At 35.9% G+C, this 18,417-nt stretch overlaps 1 protein-coding gene across 1 annotated transcript in view; it reads left to right on the plus strand.

Annotated features, from left to right (window-relative positions):
• LOC122908966 (CD2 associated protein) overlaps positions 1-18,417 on the plus strand; it is a 143,230-nt gene that overhangs the window by 70,238 nt on the left and 54,575 nt on the right. The window contains exon 6 of the mRNA XM_044252418.1: positions 17,411-17,598. Within this exon, the coding sequence (XP_044108353.1) occupies positions 17,411-17,598 (188 nt within the window). The remainder of the gene's footprint in view (positions 1-17,410; positions 17,599-18,417) is intronic.

The following is an 18,417-nucleotide window of genomic DNA, read 5'->3' on the forward strand; positions in this document are numbered from 1 at the left end:
ATAGTGGACTCATGTCTCAAGGACCATCTTCACTGTCCAGGTGAAGCTGGAGAGTTTTAAATGGGCTCCAGGCAGCATAACCGGATGTTGACATGTCCCGGAATAGACTTGTATCAGTGGCAGCTGTTTTCAAATGCAGTCAGGCCTTCTTTTCTGGGAAAGTCTGGTCCTTTAGTCCTCAAGATAATTATCTCCAGATTTCAAAGAAAATAAGTTAGTTCTGCTGCAGATCAAGGGATTTAAATCAGCAAGCAAGGAATAAACTTGAAGCATAAACTTGAAGCAAGGTTAATATTTATCTTAAGACCCATGGTAATGCTGTTACAGAGAGTCCTTTCCCCATTGAGTGGTCGGCCATAACACCCTTGCTGAAGTTCATTTGACCAGTCTATGCAGACTTTTATCATGGCACCTGTGGCTATTTATATGTTTCTGTTTTTCCTCTCCAGTAGACTGTCAGCTGTTACAGAGACTTTGTTTGCTTACTGCTTACTATAGGTATGATCCAAAAAAAATGAATAGCTTATGATCTGTTTAATTTTTATTTCAGGGTATTACATTTTCTTTCATGTCATTTATGTACCTCTTTTTTTGGACCAACACTTTGGGGAGGGATAGTTTAAAAAAATTTCATAATTTATATATGATGATCATAATTTATATATGGCCCTTATACAGTTGATTATGTCATCTGTTTTCTGGAGCATAAGGGAATGGTATGGGTTATTCCTAGGGAGAGTAAATGAATCAATCTCTGCTATGGTTGGTTAACCTACTTGTGTGGAGCACTGTGCTTTTCAGATTAGGGGCTTGATCATTTAGCATTTGTGGGTAACAATTGTATTCCTAATCTGATGTGCCATCTTGATTATAGGGAGGGCTAGAGTATTACTTTTTTCAGGTTTCTTGATTCATATACATCTTTGAGAAGCAGATGAAAGCTGTATACTCTGAAAAGTGCACATAATAATATGAGTAAAATTTTACATATTAGTTCATATGGTACATAGTTCATATATATGACTAGATAATATATTGGTTCAAAAGTTGTCAGTATGTAAAAAGATATACATTATAATACTTGTCTCCATCCATGCAAATGACCAAGCATTTTTACTTTCTTGCTGTCTTCCCAGCAAAGTACCCACAGAAACATGCAGGTACCCACAAAAACATCTATTTATTTGAATAGTTCCTTCTTTCTTAAATAAATTGTAACATACTATGTTGTTCAGGATGGGCTCCAGTGAAAACAACCTGAAAATCATGGTGGCTTAAAACAAAGACGGAGTCAGTTAGGGACTTAGACTGATAGAGTCTCCTTTTTTTTTTTTTTTTTTAAAGATTTTATTTATTTATTTGTTTGTATGTTTGTTTATTTGACATAGACACCGCGAGAGAGGGAACACAAGCAAGGGGAATGGGAGAGGGAGTAGCAGGCTTCCCGCTGAGCAGGGAGCCAGATTCGGGGCTTGATCCCAGGGTCCTGGGATCATGACCTGAGCCGAAGGCAGATACTTAACTCCAGAGACACCCAGGAGCCCCCCTAGAGTCTACTTTATGACACATGGCTTAGACACAGGCAGGGAAAAAGGAACATGGCTTTTAAAGCTTCTGCTCCAAATCTGCACATATTGCTTCCACTAATATTGTATTGGACTGTCAAGGCTATCTATACCTGAGTGATACAGAGTAGGGATATGTAACTTTCCTACAAGGTAGGGCACTAAGTGTGAATATTAATGTAATCCCACATACACTACCATGGATCCTCTTTTAAGAATCCTGTATTTACAAATCAAAACCACAATGAGATATCACCTCACACCAGTCAGAATGGCTAAAATCAACAAGTCAGGAAATGACAGATGCTGGCGAGGATGCGGAGAAAGGGGAACCCTCCTACACTGTTGGTGGGAATGCAAGCTGGTGCAACCGCTCTGGAAAAAAGCATGGAGGTTCCTCAAAGTGTTGAAAATAGAACTTCCCTATGACCCAGCAATTGCACTACTGGGAATTTACCCTAAAGATACAAACGTAGTGATCCAAAGGGGCACGTGCACCCGAATGTTTATAGCAGCAATGTCCACAATAGCCAAACTATGGAAAGAACCTAGATGTCCATCAACAGATGAATGGATCAAGAAGATGTGGTATATATACACAATGGAATACTATGCAGCCATCAAAAGAAACGAAATCTTGCCATTTGCGACAACATGGATGGAACTAGAGCGTATCATGCTCAGCGAAATAAGTCAAGCGGAGAAAGACAACTATCATATGATCTCCCTGATATGAGGAAGTGGTGATGCAACATGGGGGCTTAAGTGGGTAGGAGAAGAATCCATGAAACAAGATGGGATAGGGAGGGAGACAAACCATAATTGACTCTTAATCTCACGAAACAAACTGTGGGTTGCTGGGGGGAGGGGGGTTGGGAGAAGGGGGGTAGGTTATGGACATTGGGGAGGGTATGTGCTTTTGGGTAAATTGGAAGGGGAGATGAACCATGAGAGACTATGGACTCTGAAAAACAATCTGAGGGGTTTGAAGTGGTGGGGGGGTGGGAGGTTGGGGTACCAGGTGGTGGGTATTATAGAGGGCACAGCTTGCATGGAGCACTGGGTGTGGTGAAAAAATAATGAATACTGTTTTTCTGAAAATAAATAAATTGGAAAAAAAAAAAGAATCCTGTATTTAAAGCTCATTGGCCTTTCAGAGGAGCTTCAGTGTCGTCTTAGCTCTATACATGTGCTAAAAACTAAAGAAAAGAACACTAACTTCGTGGATATTTAGTATGAATGATGATGGCCTTCTGGAAGATGCAAATTTCTGTTTTTACTTGCCTCCCATTTCTAATGCTCTTCTGCTGTATGTATTTTTTCTTCTTAACTTTGCAGTGAACTTTTTAAGGTTCTAAATTTCTCTAAGGCTCTACCTTAAACTATGTGAATTAAAGAAACAAGTAATTGAATCCTTTAAAAGCTTGTCTTTAGTCAGCTTCTGTCTAGTGTAAATTTTTAAAAAAAATTTTTTTAAATTTTTATTTTTTATTTTATTTTTTAAAAATTTATGTATTTGACAGAGAGACAGCGAGAGAAGGAATACAAGCAGGGCAAGTGGGAGAGGGAGAAGCAGGCTTCCCCACTGAGCAGGAAGCCTGACTCGGGGCTCCATGCCAGGACCCTGGGATCATGACCTGAGCCCAAGGCAGATGCTTAACGACTGAGCCACCCAGGCACCCCAGTGTCCTTTTTAAAATCAGTACCTCATAAAGCAGGCCCTCATTTTTCAGATTATATATAGAACTTGGCATTATATAGAAAGAATATATAGAAAGATTATATATATATATATATATATATATATATTATATAGAAAGAACTTGGCATAGTACCTGGCAAATTTTTGAAGCATAGTTGATATTAGTTCTTTCTTACCAGCTGTTTTATTTTTACTTCTTTACCCATTCTTTCCTTTTATTTTCCTCTTTAAAAAAAATGTGGGGTTAATCATTTTGAATAGTGACATGATAAAGTGTTAATAAGCAGACCAGTTTTTAATACTGGAGTTATAGTGGGGTGGGGTTAGGACACTGAAATCATTCTTTCAATACAGATGCTGATTACATTGAAATATAGAAAATCATTTAGATAGGAAGATATATGAGTCATGAAAATATACTATTTTATGTTATACTTATTTGAGAATACTTGATATTCTGAAGTCAGAAGAACTCTTATCAAAGATGTGTAAAAAGCATTGAGAACAAATAAATACTGAAAACATCTGGCTTAAATTTAGTGATACAGTTATTACTTAGCAGACTGTCTCCTGAATTACTTCTGATGCATGTTGTTGTTCATAATGTTTCATAGGTATTGGATCTTCTAATATTTATTTTTAACATTTGGGGCAGTTGGGTGGCTTACTTTGTTATGCGTCCAACTTGATTTTGGCTCAGGTCATGATCTCAGGGTTGTGAGATTGTGCCCTGTGTGGGGCTCTGTGCTGGGCATGAAGTCTGCTTAAGATTCCCTTTCCCTGTGGGCCCCCCCACCAAATTGTTATGAATTGAAGCTTACAGTGAAATGATGTTTATGATGCCATGTAAACTCAGCTCTTAAAATATGTACAAATTTTTTTTTAGGATTTTATTTATTTGACAGAGAGAGGGAGCACACAAGCAGGGGGAGTGGCAGGCAGAGGGAGAAGCGGGCTTCCTGGCAGTCTCCCTGCTGAGCAGGGAGAGGGATGCAGGACTCTATCCCAGGAACCGAAGGTTATGACCTGAGCTGAAGCAGACACTTAACCAACTGAACCACCCAGGTGCTCCCAAATTTTAGGGCTATATGGGGCTACTAGTAAAAGAAGTACAACTTGAATTTTATTATATTTTATTTTTCTACATTTTATATTATAGTTATAAATTTTTAAATTTTTATAGTTAGAAATACTTTGGTACTTTCTTACACTATTAAACCTTCTTTGAATTTAGTAACTTTGCAGAAGTATGTCTGTTAAAAATGTACTTCCTTGCTTGCTTAACCTCTTTAAAATAACACTGCATTCTAAATGTGGAGCTTTGTGATTATGGAGTAGGAAGTCAGTGGTTGAAATACACTATAATTCCCCCCTTTTTTAAAACTCTAACTTTTAGGCAGAACTTTTTTGCATATTTATTTGAATGCCGGGAAGTGAACACTTTATGAGAATTTTAGAATTCTTGTGATAAAAGAATATAGATCTTTAAGCTTTGATTTAAAAGTTCTTAATGCATCTTATGCATTATTATTTACAGAATTGATGTCCACTATTCCTTGCCCTAACGAAGTGTAATATACTCTGTCTATAATTGGCATTCTTACATTCTTTCCTTTTTTTAAAGATTTTTTTATTTTATTTATTTGACAGACAGAGATCACAAGTAGGCAGAGAGACAGGCAGAGAGAGAGGAGGAAGCAGGCTCCCCGCTGAGCAGAGAGCCTGATGCGGGGCTCGATCCCAGGACACTGGGATCATGACCTGAGCTGAAGGCAGAGGCTTAACCCACTGAGCCACCCAGGCGCCCCTCTTACAGTCTTTTTAGTTTTGTTTTGTTTTGTTTTTACTTATTTAGATAAATATCTTCTAATACTCAATTTTCAGGAAGAGCTTTGCTTCTATAAAGAAGTGTTATGTTTCCATTTTTATAATGAAATGACTCCCTTTTTGTTTTGTCAAATATATGTAACCCCTTTTATTTAGAGTGTCCTTTATCATCTTTTACGTTTCACTTTATTTGCTAAGTAGGACCTGCTTTGAGTTTCTTCCCATATTCTATAAAGCCAGTGACTATAGCTTCTGGTATTTTCCTCCCTTGTATAAGTCTTTTCCCCACCCTAAGCCTATAAAAATCTCTGTTTAGATGTTAACTAGGCATCTCAAACTTAAGATAGTCAAAACTGATCATCTGTCCTTTTCTGTTCATCTTGATTTTGCTCTGTACAGTCTTCCTTGTCTGAGTTAATGGCAACTCCATTCTTCTTTTACTGAAACCGAAAAATTGGATTCATCTTTAACTCTTCTTCTTTAATCTCACATTCTATACTTGATTCATTAACGGTTTTTCTTAGCTACTAAATAAATGTATAGAACTATTTTCAGGGTGCTTGGATGACTCAGTTGGTTAATCATCTGCCTTCTGCTGAGGTCATGGTCCTAGGGTCCCTGCTGAGCAGTGAGTCTGCTTCTTCCTCTGCCCCTCACCCCGCTCGTGCTCTCTCTCTCTCACTCTCTCAAATAAATAAATAAAATCTTAAAAAAGAACTATTTTCTTTAACTGTCTCTGTTGCTCCTACCCTGGTGTAAGTTACCTTTTGCTGTACAAATGCAGTGGGCTGTTAATTTGCCATTACCTCCCTCCTGAATGTTAATGTGCTCACACTCTAGTAGGTACATATTTTACTTAAAGTAGAAGTCGAAGTCTTTTTAAATGGACGACAAAACCCTCTGACCTGGCACCCCCAGTGACTTCCCCCACCTCTCCGACTTTGTCTCCTACTTAACTCTCCCCTTTGTTCATGTTGGTCTCCTTATAGTTTTCTAAAGATGTCAGGAACATTCCTATTTAAAGCCTTTGTAGAAACTTTGGAGTTAGAAGAGCTCACCCATGGAGATTGTCTAGAGTGAAGAGAAGCACTCCGGACAAAATCCTATTTAGCACCATTTATGGTATGGATTTAGAATTACTAAAAAGAATACCAAGAGGGCACAGAGAGAGCCAGGAGAAAACCTATGAGTGTGTGGTAGTCAAAGGAAGAGAGTTTTTCAGAGAGGACACAGGCAGTAATGTCTGATGCTTCTTGTGAAGTTAAGGTAAGTAATATACGAGAGAAAATATAATCCTGGATTTAGGAATGGAGAGATCATTAATGACCTGGATAAGACTAGTAAAGAAAGGTGATTGGGACAGAAGCTGAGTTGATTGTGGGGGAAGGCAGTGGAGAAAAGAAGTATAAAGCAGTGCAGCAGTTAAGAACAATATATATTCAAGAATGGTTTTGTTCTGAAGAAGGAAACGTCTTGATCATTTTTACATGCCAATGGCAAAGAACAGGTAGAGATGGAGAAGTTGAAGATGCAAACTTGGAAGAATGAGATTTATCACCAGACCAGGATTTGCCCAGAAGGTAGAGGGAATGAGATGCATATTGTAGGTATCATATTAGTCTCAATTGATAAGCGATACATCAGAATTAGTGCCAGGAAGCTGAGAGAGAAATGTTTGACTTCTGATTTTTTTCTATAAAAGAGGAAAGATGCTAAGAATGAGGGGTCAGAATTTTGAGGAGGTTAAAAGGGTCCCACTAGTTAAATGTTTAGAGCCATGCATCTGGGCTCTACTGGGCTACTAGAGGGATGTGTGGCATAAAATGTTTAAGAAACCCTGATGGATGTTTTTCAGAAGTTTTGGTTTCTTATGGGTAAAAGTAATCATTCTCTTAGGAGAAGTCAGCAGTGTCTTACTTTGATTATTCAAGCTCTAAAAAGGAAGGTACTGCTTATTGCTAGTGAGGCACAGGATCTTGGGAATGATGTTGTACACTGGTTGTGCCAAAGATGGTGGATTGAAATTTGGTGGTCTACAGCTTGGTCTGCAGTATATGAGGTGGTGCATCCTTACTTTGGTGTCTGTAGTTTCACATTAGCGTTTACCTTGAACAACCTGAAGTAAACAGTTTTGTAAGGAAAATTGTTGTGGGGCTTTGATGCTTTTACTGGTAATACATAATGAGTCTTTATAAATTAGATTATAGCCAGGTGCTGTTTCTGAAGATTCTGCTTAGGAACTAAGGAATACAGATTTTAACTACTTAAAACAAATGTAGGATTATTTTTAAAATCTTTGGTGGTGGAAGATACTCTTTGGCGTAAAAAGGGAATTTGCGCCAGCAACTTTAGATTCGAAGTCCTTCTCCTTGGTTTACATGTTTTACTTTAAAATATTCTCTCTCTTTTTTTAAAGATTTTGTTTATTTTGACAGAGAGAGACTGCTAGAGAGGGAAAACAAGCAAGGGGGTGGGAGAGGGAGAAGCAGGCTTCCTGCTGAGCAGGGAGTTCAACTCAGGGTTCCATTCCAGAACTCTGGAATCATGACCTAAGCTGAAGGTAGAGGCTTAACCACTGAGCCTCTACTCAGCGCCTCTACTTTAACATACTCTACATTAGTTCCCCATTTAGTTTAATAATGAACTTTGATTGCTTCCATTAAATGCTTTGTATTTTCATCAAATTTCTACTTTGTATTACTGTATTAAATCAATATTTTATATTTATATATAATTAATAATAAATTAATATTAAATTAATACTTTGTATTACTTTAGCACTCAGTGTAGCTCACATAAAGATTATTGGTTTTTTGTTTTTGTTTTTGTTTTGTTTTGTTTTTGTTTTCCCTAACAGTTGTACTTTGGGACTCTTGGTTCTCTTAAGTCATTTTGTATGGAGGTATAAGATGTGGCTTTTGCTGTAAAGATTTAATGAAGAACGGAGAAAAGTGTTTTAGGCCTAATAGGAAGACTTACTTGTTATGTTTTTTGACTGACAGTGGCATACCTAAAATGTAGATAAAATTTTTCTACAAACTTAGAAATTCAAGGACAATCTGACAGATAAAGTATATAGGCATAAAAATATTGGGAGTACCATATAGATTTCTGTTTTGTCTGATTATAAAACCTGTTTGGCCGCTTTCCCCATAAATCTCTCTTCCTTTCTCTCCTTCCAGTTCTTCGCCCATTCTTCCTTGTAGTGGTTAAGACCTATCCCTTTTTTTGGTTCTTCTGTGTGATCATGCTCTCTCTTACTTGAATGGTGCTCAGCAATACATCTTCAAAAATAATAGGCACTGAACTGTTAAGCACTTTATAGGAATCAGTTTAATCCTCATAGTAATCCTATAAAGAATCCTGTTTTATAGGTAAGTAAACTAGGCACATACAGTGGAGGAAAAGATTTGACTCTAAAGTTTGTGTGCTTTATTACCACACTCTGCTGACTTCAAGCCATTGATTCAGTAGTCATTGTAGGGGCTTCTGGGTGGCTCAGTCAGTTGAGCATCCGTCTTTGGCTTAGGTCATGATCCTGAGGTCCTGGGATGGAGCCCTGCATCAGGCTTCCCGCTCCTCTTGCTTTTTCCCTTTCCCTCTGATACTCCCCTTGCTTGTGCTCTCTCACGTGCTCTCTCTTTCTCTTGGAAATAAATAAATCAAAATCTTTAAAAAAACCAGTCATAGTAGTTTTGACAGTTTGCAATGAGTTGAAAGTAATCAGCCTATTCATTAGTGTTTAGGTGTTTTTAATATTTAGGCATTTATTTTAATTATATGTCTTAGTGCCTCTGGTAAGGTTTACAGTCACTAAATCTAAAAGGAAATTTTCACTTTATGGCCATAATTCTAAAAACTGAAAATTGTACCTTAAAAATAATTTGATGAAATTGCCTTTATTAATGTGAGGCTTAATAATATCATGGATTATTTCCAAAAAAGTCTTTCAGGTAGATACCTCATACACTGTTCTGTGTTTGAAATTTGTTTTATCTGAGAAGCTGGTTATTGAAGACGTATATTACAATATTTAGAATGCATTTCAGCACTGAGGAAGTAAGATAGTGGAATTACCTTCCTACTATACAATCTGGGAAATGGAACAAATTACAGAAAACAAATGTTCTCGGACAACAGGCAGCACAAGAATGAGATTCTTGAGAAAAGGGAAACAAGGAAAATCCCATCATTGTCCTAAATTTCTACCAGGAGGTAAATTTTAGACTACAGTACAGAAAGGGTGAGCCTCAGCAGAATGTTGTCAGTTTTGTTGAGGAGTTAAAGATTTGAGTTCAAGGAAGCCTAGGTAGTTAGAGATGTGGCACTGGTTACTATGGGGGGGGGTGCAGAGAGAGAGAGAGAGGTACTGGGCAAGAGGAAGTGCTTCAACAATGTCGTTAGGGGGTTTCTTTAAGTGTTTGGGTAGTCTGTGAATACATAGAGTGAACCCCCATGAGCTAAGACACGAACAGTTGGTGAAGAAAAATAGATCACTGGGATTAACCTGAGTATTCCCAGTGGTTACACAAGATCAAGAATTGTTTGAATTCTCTCTATCTGGTCTTGAGAGACTTCATTGAATACATGGGCAGTTCAGTGAAAGGGTGAAGTGAGGGTAGATTGGTGTTTGAATGGAAGCTGTTTTAGTTCTACCCTGAGAAAGCTTCACACTAATATGCAGGTATTTACCTGTTTGCCAGAAAAAGATCAGCACTCTTTTTTTTTTTTTTTTTAAAGATTTTTTTAATTTACTTGAGAGAAAGAAAAAGAGAAGGGGGAGGGGGAGGGGCAGAAGCAGACTACCCACTGAGCAGGGAGCCTGATATGGGGCTCAATCCAGGGACTCCAGGATCATGACCTGAACTGAAGGCAGATGCTTAACTGACTGAGCCACCCAGGTGCCCCCCAAATTAGTACTCGTTAATGCAGGTTTTCTCACTCTTGTCCTTAGTGATTTTTGGGCAGGATATTGGGGTTTTGTCCAGTACATGTAGAATATTTATAAACATCTCTGATCTAAACCTGCTAGATACCAGTTGTGCTCTTCAGTTGTAATAACAAAAATTGTCTTCAGATATTCCCACATATTCCTTTGTGGGGGAGGGGATAAAAAGCAACCCAGTTTGAGAATCACTTTTGTTTTTTTTTTAATTAAAAATTTTTTTAAAATTTTCTTGGGGGTTAGGGCCAAAGGGAAGGGAGAGGGAGAGAGAGAATCTGAAGCAGGCTCCATGCTCAGTACAGAGCCTGACGCAGGCTCCACCCCATGATCCTGAGATCATGACCTGAGCTAAGATCAAGAGTAGGACGTTTAACTGACTGGGCTACCCAGGCGCCCCAAGAATCACTGGGTTTTAGAGGATTATAAGATCTAGCCCTCAACAACATTAAATAAAACTGAATTACTAGCTGTATATCAAGAAGTAGCAAATGTGACCCAGAATTTGGAAGAAAAATTAATTGATAGAAAGTGAACCAGAAACGATACAACTAGCAACAAAGTTGTTAAACATAACTATAATAAAAATGCTCAGTATGCTTAAGAATGTAATGGAAAATATGAATGTAATGAGGAGTGAAACAGAAGATATATAAAAAAAGAAGCAAGTGGAACTAACTGCTAGAGATGAGAAACACAATATCTGAAGTGAGTTGCTTCTTGTGGAATTTCAACAATAGACTAGAGAATGAAGAAAAGATAATTGAAACTTAAATAAGTAGCAGTAGACTTCATCCAAAATGAAGCACTAACAGAATAGACTGTGGAAATCTTGGGATAATTTTAAATAGTCTAACATGTATAGCTTGAGTTACAAAAGAAGAGTAGAGAAAAGGTGGTCAGGAAAAATATCTGAAGAAAGAATATTAAAATATATCCATATTTGATGTAAACTATAAATCCAAAAATTCAGAAGCACAGCGCCCCCCCATACCTTACCCCCTCCGACACACCACACAGGGCTTGCAACAGCACATCATAATTAAGTGCTGAAAATAAACAATATAGTGGAACATCTTAGGAGTTAGAGGAAAAAGTACAATAAAGTGGAAAATCTTAGGAGTTAGAGGGAGAAGGTACTTCAGGTAGAGAAGAATGAAGGAAAAAAACACACGTAATCATCAGAAACTAAGTATGGTAGATGATAATGGAATGTTATCTTTGAAATGCTGCTGAAAGAAGAGAAGTTAATCCAGAATTCTATTCTCCAAAATAAAGATGGGGTAAAAAAAAAAAGTTTTCAGACAAACAATAATAGAGAATTCATTGCTAGCAGACCTGCTGCACTCTAAAGAATTAAAGTTCTCTAGGAAAACAATGATACTAGGTGGAAACTTAAATTTATGTAAGTGGAATAAAGAAGGACAGAAATATGGGTAAATATGTGGATAAGTATAAAGCACTCTTTTCCATTTTTAAATTTCTTTAAAAGATAATGACTTTAAAATAATGTATTATGGGAAACATAGCTCCTGTATAAGTGAAATGAATGACAACAGTAGCTGTAAACACAGAAGAGATGAAGTGAAATGTACCTATTATAATGCTGTTATATATGAAGAGGTATAATCTTATTTGAATGTAGATTTTGGCAAGTTAAAGATGCATATTATAAGCCTAGAGCAACCCCTAAGAATATAAAACAGATGAATTGCTAATAATAATAAAATGAAATGCTAAAAAAATACTTTAAAAAAAGAGAGACATCAAACACAAAAATCAACTCAAAATGCATTAAAGTCTTGGGGCGCCTAGGTGGCTCAGTGGTTAAATCCTCTGCCTTCGGCTCCGGTCATGATCTCAGGGTCCTGGGATCGAGCCCCGCATCGGGCTCTCTGCTCAGCAGGGAGCCTGCTTCCTCCCCTCTCTGCCTGCATCTCTGCCTACTTGTGATCTCTGCCTGTCAAATAAATAAATAAAATCTTTAAAAAAAATGCATTAAAGTCTTAAGCAAATACCTGAAGTCATAAAACTCCTAGAAGAAAACCCAGGTGGTAAGCTCCTTGACATCGGTCTTGGAGATGACTTTTTGGACCTGACTCCAGAAGCAAAGGCAACAAAAGCAAAAGTAAACAAATGGGACTATATCAAACTAAAAACCTTCTCCACAGAAAGGAACCGATCAACGTTATGAAAAAGCAGCCCACGGAATGGGAGAAAAATACTTGCAAATCAGCTATCTTATAAGGGGTTAATATCCATAATATATAAAGAACTCATCCAACTCAAAAAACATGATTAAAAAATGGGCAGAGGATCTGAATGGGTATTTTTTCAAAGATGACATGCAGGTGACCAACATAGACATTAGAAGTTGCTCAGCATCGCTAATATTCAGAGAAATGCAAACCAAAACCAAAGCAAGCTATCACCTCACACCTGTTGGTGGAATGGCTGTTTCAAAAAAGACAGGAAGTGTTTGTGAGGATGTGGAGAAAAGGGAACCCTCCTGTACTGTTGGTAGGAATATAAATTGGGCAGCTACTAATGAAGACAGTATGGAGGTTCCTCAAAAATTAGAACTACTTTGTGATCCAGACATTCCACTTTGGGTCATTTACCTAAAGAAGAGGAATACACTAACTTGAAAAGATATCTGCACCCTTGTGTTCATGGCAGCATTGTTTTCATAATGGATAAAAATGTGTTTTATATATGCACAATGGAATATTTTTCAGCCATGGAATAGAAGAAAAACCTTGCCATTTGCATCAACACGGATGGACCTTGAGGACATTATGATAAGTGAAATAAGTCAAACAGAGTAAGACAAATACTGTACGAACAGTATTTAGATATGGAATCTAAAAACAAAACTGAACTTAGGGATAGATACAGAGAACCCATTGATGGTTGCCAGAAGTGAAGGGTATAGGATTAATGGAATGGATGAAGGTGGTCAGAAGGCACAAACTTCCAGTTATATATAAGTTCTGGGGGTGTAATGTACAGCATAGTAACTATAGTTAATAAAAATGGTGTTGTATATTTGAAAAGTCCTAGGAGAGTAGATCTTGAAAGTTCTCATCTTAAAAAAATTTTTGTAACTGTATGATGATAGATGTTAATTAGACTTACTGTGGTGATCATTTTACAGTATATACACATAAGGAATCATTATTTGTACAGCTGAAACTAATAAAATGTTATATGTCAATTATATCTCATTAAAAAAAAAAGAGACAGCAGAGCCCATCATCTTTATAAAGGCCATGTGAAGGCACTGTGAGAAGGCAGCCATCCATAAGCCATGAAGAGAGGTCTCACCACAACCCAAAATGCTGGCACTCTGATCTTGGGCTTCTAGCCTACAGAACTGAAAAAGTAAATGTCTCCTGTTAAAGCCAAAGAAAAAAGAAGAGAAAATGGAACAAAGATCAACTGGGCAAATAGAAAACAAATAGCAAGATCGTGGATTTAAGCCACATCAGTGATTACATTAAATGGTCTAGGGGTGCCTGGGTGTCTCAGATGTATGTTGATCTCAGCTCAGATCTTGATCTCAAGGTTGTGAGTTGAAGCCCCATACTGGGCTCCATTCTGGGCATGGAGCCTGTTTAAAAAAATAAAATTAAAAAAAAAATTAAATGGTCTAAAACTTTAATTGAAAGGCCAGTTGACTGGATAATATACTACCTACTAGAAACTTGCTCAGAATATTAAGATACAGGTTAAAAGAAAGAAATAGCATATTCTGTGCAAAGCATAAGCAATCTAGAATACTTACATTAATAATACATTAATATACGAAGGAAAAAATAGGGATAAAAAGAAACATTTCATAATGATGGAATCAATTCATAAAAATTATATAACAGTTATAAATATGTATAACCTAATACCAGAACTACAAAACACGAGACAGAAACTGCCAGAACCGAAAGAAACAGACAAATCCATGCGTAGATTTGAATGTTTCTCTCATTAATTGATAGAACCAGTAGACAAAAAAGTTAGTGAAGATACAGAAGAGTCAAATGATTAAATAAGTGGATCTGGTTGATGTTTTGAAATAGTTAAACCAGCAACAGTAAAATACACATACTTTTGAAAAGTACATGGTATAGTTACCAATAGAAGCTAATGTTTGGGCATCAGACAAGTCTCAGAAGTTTAAAAGATTTGAAGTCCTTGACAGCAGTTTTTATGACCGCCACTAGAAATATTTCAGTCATGGAGACTTTGGAAATTCTCAGTTACTTGGAAATTAAGCAATATTTGTAAATAACCTGTGGATCAAAGAAGAAATTTTGAGGGAAATTAAACTGGGTTTTCAATGAAACAACAAAAAAAAGAACAATAAAAATTTGTGGAATGCAAGTAAAACAGCACCTATAGAGAAATTTAATTGCTTTCATTGCTAATACTAGAAATGGAGAAAAGTCAATAATCAGAAGTTTTTATTTGAAATGAGTACAAGAAGAAATTAAACCTGAAATAATTAGAAGTCAGGAAATGAGAACAAAAAACTATGAAATAAAGAACAAACCAAGTTTCAAGAAAATCAACAAGTTCAACAGTTGACTTTTTAAAAAAGTATAAAATTGTTAAAGCTCTAATGGTTGCTCAAAGTAAAAAGGAAAAAGATATTACTGATAATCAGACATGAAATGTATTTTGTAATTCTGATATTAAGTATACATATTTATAACTGTTTTGTAGTTTTTATGAATTGACTCCATCATTATGAAATTTTTCTTTTTATCCCTATTTTTTTCCTTCATATATTAATGTATTCTTAATGTAAGCATTTAGATTGCTTATGCTTTGCACAGTGACAATATCATTCATTACAGATCAGACATTATCAGGAATAATGAAAAAATATACTTACAAATTTTATAACTTAGATGCGCACATTCCTTGAACAGTACAACTTACTGAAATAGAACTGATAGTCTCGAGTAGCCATATGAAGAAATTTGAATTTATTATCAAAAATCTTTACATAGGGGCGCCTGGGTGGCTCAGTGGGTTAAGCCGCTGCCTTCAGCTCAGGTCATGATCGCAGGGTCCTGGGATCAAGTCCCACATCAGGCTCTCTGCTCAGCAGGGAGCCTGCTTCCCTATCTCTCTCTCTCTGGCTGCCTCTCCGTCTACTTGTGATTTCTCTCTGTCACATTAATAAATAAAATCTTTAAAAAAAAAAAATCTTTACATAAAATACTGCTGAATTCTATTAAGGATTTAATTTTACACACAGTTTTTCAGATTTCTTAGGTTTGTATGACTTTGATATAGAAATCTGATTAAATCATGAAAAAATGAATTATAAACCATATCTCATGAGCATGAGCACAAAAATCAAAACAAAGCATTAGGACGTCAAGCCCAGCAACATATGCAAAGGTTATACATTATGATTAATGGGATTTATCCCATTCATTCAATAGTAAAATATGTAAAGGTTATGTATTATAATTAATGGTATTATCCCATATATTCAAAAGTTAATATACTATATTAAACCATTTAAAAGATGGCCATCTCAGTAGGTGTTTTATATATTTTATATATTCAACACTCAATTTCAGTAAAAAAGCTCCGTAATAACAAAAGTAGGAAACTATAAATTGGACAAAGCTCATCTATGAAAAACCTGCAGCTTACATTCTTAATACTAGATAAATAGTGATATATCTGTACAGTGGAATACCAGCCAGCAATAAAAAGGAATGAAGTAGGAGTGCATGGAACAGCATGGATGTATTTTATACATTCTGCCAGCAAAAGAAGCAGACACGAGATGTATGTGCTGTTTATGATTGAATTTACTTGAAACTCTAAAAAGATACCTGTAGTGACAGAAGGAAAATCAGGGTTTCTTGAAGCTTGAATTTAGGAAGGATTGATAAGGGTGGTGTATGAGTGTCCATCTGGGGTGAGAGAAGTTTTCTAAATCTTGATGTTTCCTGGTGCATACATTTGTCAAAAATTATTGGAATATCCATTTAAAATTGGTTCATTTTATTGTGTGTAAATATTCTAATAAACTGATTTAAAATATATTACAAAAAATATGTGGCTTAGGCTAATAATGAAAGTGGTTAGAATAGATCACTATACTTGTTAGCATTACATTTAAGTTAATAAAAGTTGTTTCCTTTAATTCTTAAATGTTTCAGATGTGTGAGTGGAGGCTTTTCTTTATTTGAACCATTATTATTAATGATTTAATGATTACTATCATTAGTAATCTTATTAAAATGTTTGATTCTGTGATCATCTAGGATTCACTTCAACTGTTGGCTTTGTTACTTACTACATACATGACTTTGGAAAAGTTTTTTTTCCTAGTATTCTTTACCCAGTTATTTTCAAAATGAGGAATGATAGTTCTTAATGTTAAGCCTATGAGTGATTATATAAATTAGTATAATTCATGTACAGTGCTTAACAAGTGCCTGGCATAGATTAAGCCCTGAATAAATGTAAATACCATTTTTATTAATTACCTTGTTATTATTCTTACTGTTAAACTTCAACAGACTCCTTTAGTTCAGTGAACTGATAATCAGTATTTTTCCCACCCCCAACCCCATTCTGAAATGTTTCTGAAATTTTCTTGGATGATATTCTTAGAACTTTTTAGATTATAAGGCCTTTTGAGAATCTGGTAAGAGATACGCTTCTTATACCCAGAAAAATAAGCTGAAAAAATACCCATACAGTTTTCCATGGATCCTTCATAAACTCCTTAAAGCCTATAAATAAGATCCTTTGCTGCTGAGCAAGAAACAAATTTCTTACTTATTATATAATGTTAAACTTGCTTAAAAATTTTTTTATTATAATTTAAATTTTTATTGATTCAAATTTAGGCTTACTCACTATGAGTTGAAGTGATCTTAAACTTTTAAGAATAAAAATGGACTTTTAAAAATAAAAATTTGCTAATATTACTAGTTACTATATTTGGAAACTCCCATACTTTGATCAAATTGAATCTTCTATAACTTAGAAAATAATTAGTTTTTGTCTGTATTGTTTTGTTCTTATATTCTATATGTTTGACCAAGAGCTGTGAATTTTGACATGCTTTTGTTAAGGACCTTGTATAATATGACTTCTTGGATTTCTTAATTAGCATTTTACTAACTAAATATTCCTAAAATTGTTATCATTTTAAACAATATCCAGAAAAATCAGGTTAAGTGAATTTTTACATTTTTGGATATTTTAGTGCTCCATCATTCAATTTTTTATTTTTATTTTACTGTTTTTAATTAGGAGGTATAGAATGTAAACAATATGAAAGGGGAATGCCAAGATCTTTGTGATTCTACGTTTTTCAAAAACAAATTATTATTTCAGAAACTGTTTTGACTGGGACTACCTCACCTTTACTGTCTCCTGGGAATGGGAATGAAACTGCTCCTGGATCAGTTACACAGCCAAAGAAAATTCGAGGAATTGGATTTGGAGATATTTTTAAAGAAGGCTCTGTGAAACTTAGGACAAGAACATCTGGTAGTGAACTAGAAGAGAAGAAAACAGAAAAGGTAGTAATGATGAACTTCACTTAGGTTAACAGCACTCATTCGCTCATTAAGTATTTTTTAAAATGTAAAAGTCAGTTTGCAACTCTGTTTATTTCCTTTTATTTTTTTTTTAAAGATTTTATTTATTTATTTGACAGAGAGAGAGATCACAAGTAGGCAGAAAGGCAGGCAGAGAGATAGGAAGAGAAGCAGGCCCCCAGCTGAGCAGAGAGCCCGATGCGGGACTCGATCCTAGTACACTGAGATCATGACCTGAGCCAAAGGCAGCGGCTTAACCCACTGAGCCACCCAGGCGCTCATGTTATATTTCCTTTTTTGAGATCACTTATGATTGGTTATGAATGAGAAGACTGAAAAACTGCAACTTTATAGTGATTGATGTTTAGGTTTTTATAAAATGAGAATGTTTACTGATAAATTTAACACAGCTTTTCTTAGTGGAAACTTCAGAGTTTTGGGTTATCATAGGTAGAAATAGAAAAGACAGGTTTTTTTGTTTTGTTTCACCATTTATTTATTATTTATTTATTTTATTTAGATTAAAAAAAAAAGATCACTGGGGCGCCTGGGTGGCTCAGTGGTTTAGGCCGCTGCCTTCGGCTCAGGTCATGATCTCAGGGTCCTGGGATCGAGCCCCGCATCGGGCCTCTGCTCAGCAGGGAGCCTGCTTCCCTCTCTCTCTCTCTCCCTGCCTGCCTCTTCATCTACTTGTGATTTCTCTCTGTCAAATAAATAAATAAAATCTTAAAAAAAAAAAAAAAAAAGATCACAAGCAGAGAGGCAGGCAGAGAGAGAGAAGGGGAAGCAGGCTCCCCGTTA

This window comes from Neovison vison, chromosome 1 (assembly GCF_020171115.1).
Source record: "Neovison vison isolate M4711 chromosome 1, ASM_NN_V1, whole genome shotgun sequence".
Classification (NCBI taxonomy): domain Eukaryota; kingdom Metazoa; phylum Chordata; class Mammalia; order Carnivora; family Mustelidae; genus Neogale; species Neogale vison.